Genomic DNA, 9,505 nt, shown 5'->3' on the forward strand with positions numbered 1-9,505 from the left:
CTTCCGCTCCCCGCCTGTCTCCGCCCCAGTGGCCTCCATTTTCAGTCCGTCGGGCGCTATACTTTTTGGGAAATGTAGTCTATGACGGAAGAACAGAACGGAAGTTAAAATAGAGCCTACTGGGAAGTGTAGTTCACAAAGGTCTGGAGTCCCTGGACGGTCAGCTAGTGCTAGCGAGGAGACCCGAGGGCAAAGCTCCTGGATTTTGGAGGTGGTCTGACACGCTCCTGGGATCTGAGCGGAGGCCCCGATCTTTTCCACTTCTGGTCCTCATCCTGTACACAGTCGGAAGCATTTGCAGCCGTCGGAAGTTTCAGTTTCCCCGTCTGTCCAATAGGAATGTGGTTGGTTTTGAGCATCTTTGACCGGTCCTTTTATTGGCATTTCGGTAACTCTGAAGTTTGTGGCGCCCCGAGTCCCCTCTCCTCCACAGCGGACCAACTGCACTCTGGCGTTTCGCCCTCTGGGGTAGACATGATGAAGCCCCTGGAGTAAAAAGACCCTCGAGTTCTGCCATTAGAATCTTTAGTATCAGCCGTGTCTCCCACCTGTAGCTTCCTCCTGCATCCATCGCCAGCTCCCGGGTGCTAGGGCTGAGGCTCCCGGCGCCTGAGGTCTGTCTCCTGGCGATCCCGCAGGGGGCGCCCCACTCCGGACGCACCGCCCTCGGGGACGTGGGAGGGGAGCCCGGGGCAGGCGAAGGCGGGGGTGTCCCGGCTATAAAGCGTGGCCGCCTCCCTTGGCGCCCGGGACAGCGGGACCCCGGGCGGTCGGACGGGCGAGCGCCGGTCGCAACTCGGGCCGTGCCCGCCAAGAGATTCGGGCCCTCCGTGTTCCCCCGGGACCGGGGCCGGAGCTGGAGCCGGTGCGGGTGGGGGCGCAGGCCCGGGGGATGCTGGGCTCGGTGAAGATGGAGGCCCATGACCTGGCCGAGTGGAGCTACTACCCGGAGACGGGCGAGGTGTGTCCTCCGGGATGGCGGAGGGGATAGTGGGGGGCAGGTATCGGGATGTGGGCTTTAATGGGGGTCAGGGACAGTAGTGTGCCCTCAAATGGTGGCCAGGACATCTAACTGGGGAGCCTAGGAGCCCGGGACACGGAGACCAGGTGTGGCAGTGAGGGACAGGAGACAAGGTTTCAGAGCGCACTTTAGGCAAGCTAGTGGGGCCGGTGGCTAGCATGGGTGGGAAATTCAAGCAAGGGTCAAGTCGCACCTTAAGCATGAAGGCTGGATGTTGGGGCTCCGAAATCCTAAGGAATTAAAATGAACAAGCCAAAGGTAGGAAATCAGAGAGCTCCACGGTAGGGAGCAGAGCTGGAGGATTTCAGGAAGTGGGGTTCAAAAGGATGGAGAAAGCTAGAAACTAAGAGATGGAGGAGGAGGTCACCATTGTAGAAGTCTGAGGTGGGCGTCAAGGTCAGAATACAGAGTTAATTTAAAGATGGGGTTAGAGGGATGGAAACTAGGATTGGGGTTCAGGAATAAGGATCAGCTGTCCATCTAAGATTGGATCAGAAATAAGGGACCAGCAGAGCTCAGGGGTAAGAGACAGAGGTTCTCTAAAAGATGAAGCTTCTTTTAGGAGATCTGAAATAACAGGTGGCCTGAATAGACAGGCATCCAGATGGCATCAGCATTGGGGACCTGAAAGTAAGAGGTATGGCCATCAGATTTTGCAGTAGTCATTCTTGGTCCCCAGCCCCATCCCTACCCATGACCCTCAGCAAGACTCCTCAAGTCAGAGGCTGGAGGATTTCAGATTAGGCGCCTCCAGTCTCCCCCCAGTCCTGCACCACCCAGCCATTGCTAAAGTCTCCATCCAGTCTTACCTCCAAGAAGGCTTCTTGGAGTAGGTGGCAGGGGCACATCCTCACATCCTCATCCCAGCAGATAGTCCTTCCCCAAATCTAACTCCAGTTTCTCTTGCTGCAAGGACTCCTGCTTCACTCACTTGCACAGGAATCAGTGTTGTGAGACTGGGGAGGTGGGCATGGCAGGGTCTAAACCCTTGGATTCCTAACCTGGAAGGAGACTATGCTTGACGTGGGGGTGTAGGGCTGGAAATGGCTGGGCTTTCCAAGGAGTCAAGATCTGGTGGTTACTTAGGGCTGGAGGCTGTCGGGTGAGATTCCTGGATCCCCAGGCTTTTGGGACTTGGCAAGGTGCCCAGGAGGGGCCTGTCCTGGGTCTGGGGAGGTGTGAGGTGCACGTTGGACCATGGTAGGGCCAACTGGGGAAGGGATTGAGATGTTGGAGGGGTGGAGGTGGGGTGGCTGGAGGTTCAGTTGTACTGCTGGAAAGGTAGAGTGGGGGCTCCCAGGTACTAGAGAGAGAGGACAGCTGAGCATAGGATTTAAGGAGACCAATACAACTACAAGCCTCTGTTCCAGGGGACACCTTAGGAAGTAAATTGAGTGAGTGTAGGCAGAAGTCAGTGTTTGGGGGACCATCTTAATGGGTCAGAGTTTGTATGGAAACTGTGCCAGAAACGAGAAATGGGAGGGGGGTTTGGAAAAGCCAATCTATAGAGGGCTGGGAATGATTTGGGGGGGCTACCGTGAGGCTTTCCCCGGCCTTCCTATCAGATAGCCAACCTCTTTCCATCAGTCAGAACAACAGGGAAAGAAACACTGGCCCTCAACCCAGACCAAGAACCAATAGATAGGGTCCCTAAGCCATTTCTCAACATAGCACCCTCCTGCTGGGGTGATGCTGGTACCTTGCTGCTGGAAAATTATCACCTTGGGGTGTTCTCACAGGTCCCAATTCCTTACACACCACTGGTCCAATTATTTCCCCATTTTATTTATTTCAAAAAATTTTTTTTAATTTTTGGAGACAGGGTATCACTATACAGTTTGGACTGTTTGAACTTACTATGTAGCCCAGGCTGGCCATGAATCTCGCTGTGATCCTCCTGCCTCAGCCTCCCAATTGCTAGTTCTGTTCCACCCAAACACACTTTTTTGACACAAGGTCTCACTTTGCAGCTCAGGCGGGTCTCAAACTTGCAATGATCCTCCTGCCTCAGCCTACCAAGTACTGGGATTACAGGCATGTGCCACCACGCCCAACTCTGCTCCCTCATTTTAAAGTGGGAAATCTGAAGACCTGCAGAGTCTGGGACTGAAAACCAGACTTCTGATTTCTCCTGGCCTCTCTCTGCTCCCCGACACGCCCTTCTTCCTTCTTTGGAGACAATAAGGAAATGAAAGGGGAGAAAAATCCAACCTCCTGGGTGGGGGTGCAGATCCCTGACAGCTTCCCCCCAGTCTCAGCCCCGCCCTATGGGGGGAGATCCGGTTCAGAGCCGGACACTAGGGGTTCATCCCAGCCACGGGGTGTGGGAAAGCCTGGGTGGATTAGAGCAGCTGGAGGTTTTGAGGTCAGACCTCAGAGAGAACTTCCGGGTGGGTGGGACTAGAAAAAGAGGGCCCTGGGGTCCCAGAGAGCCCTTCCGGGTTAGAGAAGTGGGGTAGGGTGCTGGGGGATTTAGTACTCTCAAGAGAAACACACACACACACACACACACACACACTCACACACACACACACCCTCCCCGCCGCAGTCTGTCACCTCCCCTCTTTCCCTATTCTAGGGAGGGGCAGAAGCACCCAACTAGGGTGAGAGCAGGGGGTGCAGTGAGTGGGGGGGCTTCTGAGGAGACAGCAGTGCTGGGGGAGGGAGAAGCAGAGGTCCCCAGAACTCCTGCCAGACCCAGAGGGTGTGGGATAGACAGGAGAGCACTCCAGGGGGGGCAGGTGGATGGCCGAGAGGCAGGGACTGGGTGAGATGGGGAAGAACTGGGGTGCACAGGCAGGAGGAGAGAGTTGGAGGGTGGATGGAGGGTGAAGGAAGTGGCAGGGCAGGAGAGGAGACAGAAGGGAGACTGGTGTGGAGACAGGGAGAGGTAGACAGACGTATGCAGAGGATGAATGGCCAGACCAGGAGCTTCCAGAAGGCTGGCCTGAGAGCGCTGCTGGGGAGAGACACCACCTGGGCTTGGTGGCCACCTGTCTCTGACTCCCCCCCAGCGGCTTGCTTGAGTCCCTCTTCTCTCTGGACTTTGGGACCTGCAGATCTTACGGCGGCAGGCAACCAGATGGTGTCCACCAGCCCACAGCCGAGGTGGCTCCCTCCGAGGGCAGGGCACCCCCAGGGCCAGGAGATTGACTCAGCTGGGGAGGGGGCGGGGCAGATGGGGCAGATGGAGGGAAGATAGTAGGGGAGCCGCAATGCTTTGATGTTTTCCTTGCTTATCTGGGCCGGCTTGTCTTCCTGGTACACTGTCCCCTCTGGAGGCTTGTTTTGTGGCACCTGGGATTATGAAAGCCAGGGGTCCTTCTCACTCAGCTACATCCCCCAAGCCTTTTTTATTTTTCTGAATTTTGATATTGGGTCTTACTAAGTAACTAGATTGTCCAGACTAGACTCCAACTTGTGATCCTCCTGCCCAAGTCTTCCAGAGTGCTGGGGTGATGGGCGGTCACCACCACCCATGAGGACATTTCTGTCTGCCTTGGTTCAGGATACAGGTCTGAAGGGGGCCAGGCTGAATTCAGAATCCCAGTTATGATGCCTTTTCCTTTTCCTTGACAACCTTGTAGACCTCAGTTTACTCAGCTGTAAAATGGGCATCATATCAATACCTCCCCAGCCCTTATCAACCACTAGCACAACCATGGCTTTAGGATGAAAGGAGATTTAATCCATTAATCCTTCTTGGGAACTGCTGGGAGCAGTGTGCTACAGAGCAGGTGGCCTATAAATGTGTTGAATGACAAAAGAATATATAGAGGGTGATTTTCAGAGGCAAAATGATGCCTACCATGTTTCATTGAGCATATTTTTCCCTATTTAAACATTTCTGAAAATGAAACGCATTTTATATCCAGAGATTTTATCTAAGTGGGTATTTTTCCTTTTATATTGATATATAAAAGTGTGTAACTTACAGTGAATCTTAGATTTGATGACTTATATTTTAGGTTGAAATGTGATTTTTTAATCACATTTTGTTGTGTTTTTGTGACAGGGTTTTGATCTGTAGCCTGGATTCAAACTTAAGATCCTCTTGAATGCTGGGATTATAGGCATTCACCACATTGGTAGCCAGATAAAATTTTTGACCTATAAAAATAATAATTTTTTTGTCAGGCATGGTGGCACACACATGTAATCTTGGCACTCGGGAGGCTGAGGCAGGAGGATTGCCATGATTTCAAGGCCACTGAGCCACACAAAGAAATCATGGCCCTACCCTTCCCCCAAAGTTAAAAAGAGTAAAATAAATTAAACCAATAATTTTTAGGCTGGGTGCAGCGACACACATTTGTAGTTCCTTTTATGCAGGTGGTTGGGACAGGAAAATCACTTAAGTTCAAAAGTCAACCTGGGCCGTGTGGCAAGTTTTCATTTAAAAAAGAAAAAGAAAGAAAAACAAAGAACCTACTAGATTTATAATATAAAAAAGTGATAGAAAGTGATACATAGTTGGCTAGATTATCAGAGATTTATTTTAACTACTTATTAAAATTGAACTATAATTTATTAGTTTTGTAGTTGACTGCCAATTTTGGTGAATTTCTCAGTTTTTTTTTTTTTTCAAATCAAAAAATGGATTTCTTAATTTTTCAGTCTCAGGACCTCTTTCACTCAAAAACTACTGAAGATCCCAAACAGTTTCTTTTAATGTGGGTTATGTCTATCGGTACGTACCATATTCAAAATTGAAACTGAAACATTTTAAAAATATTGTGTATTAATCTACCTTAAAATGGCCCTAATGGGTGGGCAGGGTGATGCTTGCCTGTAATGCCAAGACTCTGGGAGGCTGAGGCAGGAGGATCTCAAATTCAAACCCAGCCCAGGCAATTTAGTGACTTAGCAATGCCCTATCTCAAAGTAAAAATAAAAAAGGACTTGGAATGTGGATGTTGTTTAATGCAATGATCTTGGGTTTAATCCTCAGTACTATTTTTTTAAAGGGCTATGAATTGTATTACAGATATATGTGTTTTTATTAAAATAATTATGTTTCAGAGCTGGGTGTGGCAGCACACACCTGTAACCTCAGCACTTGGTAGGCTGAGGCAGGAGGATTGCCATCAGTCTGAGACCGGCCTGGGCTACCTAGTGAGTTCAAGGCCAACCTGCACTGCAGAGAAGACCTTGTCTCAAAAACAACAGGGGCTGGGGATTTAGCTCAGCGGCATAAGTGCCTGCCTTGCAAGCAGGCAGTCGTCGATCCCCGGTACTGATAAAAAAGAAAAAGACCAAAAAAAAAAAAAACAACAACTAACTATGTTTCAAAGGTTGAATAAGAAGAACAGGGTCACAGTTTTGCAAATAAATTTGTCTCAATAGAAGTTGGCTGTAGTATCAGCTGCTTCTGCCTTCTCTGTGTCAATATCAGTGTCATGGAAACTCCACTAAATGCTCATGAAACAGGGAGAGAGAAAGGCCAATAATTGTCTTTTTCTCTCTCTCTCTTTTTGAGACAGGGTCTCCCTATGTAGTTCAGGTTGTCCTTAAGCTCACTTTGTATCACAGGCTGGTCTTGAACTCGCAGGGATCCTCCTGCCTCAGCCTCCGGAGCACTGTGATTACAGTCATCACCACCACACCCAGAAATAATGTCTTGATGTCATTTGGAAAATGGTTTTGACCTCAGGGACTGGGTGGTGGGGGTCCTGGAACACACTCTGAGAACCACTTCAAGTGTGACCTCTTGTGTGTGTGGGAGCATGATGGTTGGAGAATGGGGAGGTGCAGGGTGGTTATCCGAGGAGAAAGAGGAGGCTTCAAGGCACAGCTGTCTCTGGAAAGAGATAATGATAGAAGGGACTTGTACTCTTGCTAAGACAATAAATTGCCCAGGCTAGACTTGAACTTGCGATCCTTCCACTTCAGCCTCCCAGAGTGCTGGGGTTACAGGTGTGCATCGTCTGCCTGACTGTTGCGGCAAGACCAACAGGTGGACAGTTGCACGGTGGGTCCTGTGATTTCTTACTGGTTGGTGGAAATGCACTGACCTTTCCCCCGTCTTTCTCTCCTGGCAGGTCTACTCTCCCGTAACCCCAGTGCCCACCATGGCGCCTCTCAACTCCTACATGACCTTAAACCCTCTAAGCTCTCCCTACCCCACCGGGGGGGTCCCTGCCTCCCCACTGCCCTCAGGACCTCTGGCACCACCTGCCCCCTCAGCAGCCCTGGGGCCCACCTTCCCAGGCCTGGGTGCCAGCAGTGGCGGAGGTAGCAGCTCTGGGTATGGGGGCCCAGGGTCTGGGCTGGTACACGGGAAGGAGATGCCCAAGGGCTACCGGCGACCTCTGGCCCACGCCAAGCCGCCCTATTCCTACATCTCCCTCATCACCATGGCCATCCAGCAGGCACCCGGCAAGATGCTCACCTTGAGTGAGATCTACCAGTGGATCATGGACCTCTTCCCTTACTACCGGGAGAACCAGCAGCGCTGGCAGAACTCCATCCGCCACTCGCTGTCCTTCAACGACTGTTTTGTCAAGGTGGCTCGATCCCCGGACAAGCCGGGCAAGGGCTCCTACTGGGCCCTGCACCCCAGCTCCGGCAACATGTTCGAGAATGGCTGCTACCTGCGCCGTCAGAAGCGCTTCAAGCTGGAGGAGAAGGTGAAGAAAGGGACCAGTGGGACCTCAGCTACCAGGGCCAGCCCAGGGTCCACTGCCTCCACCACCACCGCTGCTGCCACTGTTACCTCCCCACCGCAGCCGCAGCCCCCGCCCCCAGAGCCTGAGGCCCAGGGTGCGGGGGAGGATGTGGGGGCTCTGGACTGCGGCTCCCCCACTTCCTCCACGCCCTATTTCACCGGCCTGGAGCTCCCAGGAGAGCTGAAGCTGGACGCACCCTACAACTTCAACCACCCTTTTTCCATCAACAACCTTATGTCAGAACAGACACCGGCACCACCCAAACTGGACGTGGGGTTTGGGGGGTATGGGGCTGAGAATGGGGAGTCCGGTGTCTACTACCAGGGCCTCTATTCCCGCTCTCTGCTTAATGCATCCTAGCAGGGGAGGGTAGGAACGTGGTGGGAGGGGACGGCTGTGACTCATGCCATCAGGCCTTTGGGGCCTGGTTCTTCTGGTGCCACTCTGCTTGTCCCTGGGGTAATGTCTTGTTTGGTCTATTACTTACTGTGATGATCCACTGGTACTCTGACAACCAAGTCGGACAATGTTAGTGCCTCCAAGGCTGATGTTATTGATTGAACCCTTGGGCACTTTGATGGCCACCATCTGGGATGACATCTTGGTTGGCCCTTTGGGTGTGATGGTGATATCGTCTCAGTGACATCTTCCATGACCCACTGGGTGCTGGCACCACTTACATTTTGGTGGACTTGGCTCTGTAGGTGCCGAGTTGGCCATCATCCTGCATGGCATCTCTTTTGGCCTATTGGGTCCTTGGAGGGCCACTGTATCAGCCATATGACATCAATGTGTCATTGACCACCATTGACAGCCACCATGGCCCAGTGTTGGCTGTTATCACTGTATCTTTGGTGTTGACTGGGAGAGGGATGGAGGTGAGACGATTCCTCCATTTTCTCCAATGCCCAGCTCCCCAGAGGTGTCCAAGAGAAGCCAGAAGGGCTGGTCAGGGTGTGGGGAGTTTCTACTGAAGTCCATTTCTTGCCTGGGAAGTGGGATACTGGCTATGTTTGACCATTAAAGGCACCACTTCGGCCTCTGACTGAAAGTCTCTCTTCCTTGGTGGGCCCTGTGGGGCTTGGATGAATGTCTGACTTTCTGATCCCCTGTCCCTTCTTCTTCCCGCCCCCAAGAACTGGCTGCCCCTGGGGGAAGGGCTGGGGTAGGCATCGACCTGACCTTTGGCTCTTTGCTGTCCCTGACCCCAAGGACAGTTTGTTCACAGATAACAGCCCCCGCAGCAGCCTTGGGGCCAGGCAGCAGGGGGAGGTGGCTCAGCGGTGACCAAGGCCATCTCATCCCCACCCCCACTTCCCAGACACACACTTCCAGCTTGGAGGCTTTGGGTCCCTAGGGGTTGCCCAGTTTTTGGTTAAATGGGGGAAAAGGAAAAATGATAGATAAGGTGTTAAACTGGAGATCGTGTGTGTGTTAGGGTTTATTAATGGGCGTGCACGTGTGTGTGCGTGCGTGCATGTGTGTGTGTGTGTCTGTGTGTTGGGGACAATCGCTATGCCCACCGGGGTGCCTGTGGTCTACCACATGGTCCTTTGTCTGTACTGGTCAATTGGGTGGGCTGGTGTGTCTGTAGTACTCTGCAGGAGCTTCCTGTGGTATCTCAGACTTTGTGTATATACTGTCATTGTCTTGTGTTTGTGATTTTTTTTTTTTTTGTCTTTTTCCTTTTACTTAGCACTGGCCCAGTGAGAGAGAAGAGAGAGAGAGAGATCTGTGTTGTACCTCATCATGTTCCATGAAATCTCTAGGAGTCAGCTTCTCTCTCTTGTTATATAGCCAATTTTGTGTGACCCTT

General features: G+C 52.0%; 1 protein-coding gene across 2 annotated transcripts; it reads left to right on the forward strand.

Moving 5' to 3' along the window:
- Nucleotides 1-677: 677 nt before the first annotated feature.
- Foxa3 (forkhead box A3) lies at nt 678-8,734 on the forward strand. Of its 2 annotated transcripts, XM_063252920.1 has the most exons (3): nt 678-961; nt 5,639-5,711; nt 7,063-8,734. In XM_063252920.1, the coding sequence occupies exon 3, from the start codon at nt 7,093-7,095 to the stop codon at nt 8,047-8,049; it is 957 nt and encodes a 318-aa protein (XP_063108990.1). In that variant the 5' UTR covers nt 678-961; nt 5,639-5,711; nt 7,063-7,092; the 3' UTR covers nt 8,050-8,734. The 2 variants fall into 2 exon arrangements, with proteins under 2 accessions (XP_063108990.1, XP_003464639.1); XM_003464591.4 differs by lacking the exon at nt 5,639-5,711.
- The last annotated feature ends 771 nt before the right edge of the window (nt 8,735-9,505 follow it).

This window comes from Cavia porcellus, unplaced genomic scaffold (genome assembly GCF_034190915.1).
Source record: "Cavia porcellus strain 051 isolate PalLab524CR breed Dunkin Hartley unplaced genomic scaffold, mCavPor4.1 scaffold_7, whole genome shotgun sequence".
Lineage (NCBI taxonomy): Eukaryota > Metazoa > Chordata > Mammalia > Rodentia > Caviidae > Cavia > Cavia porcellus.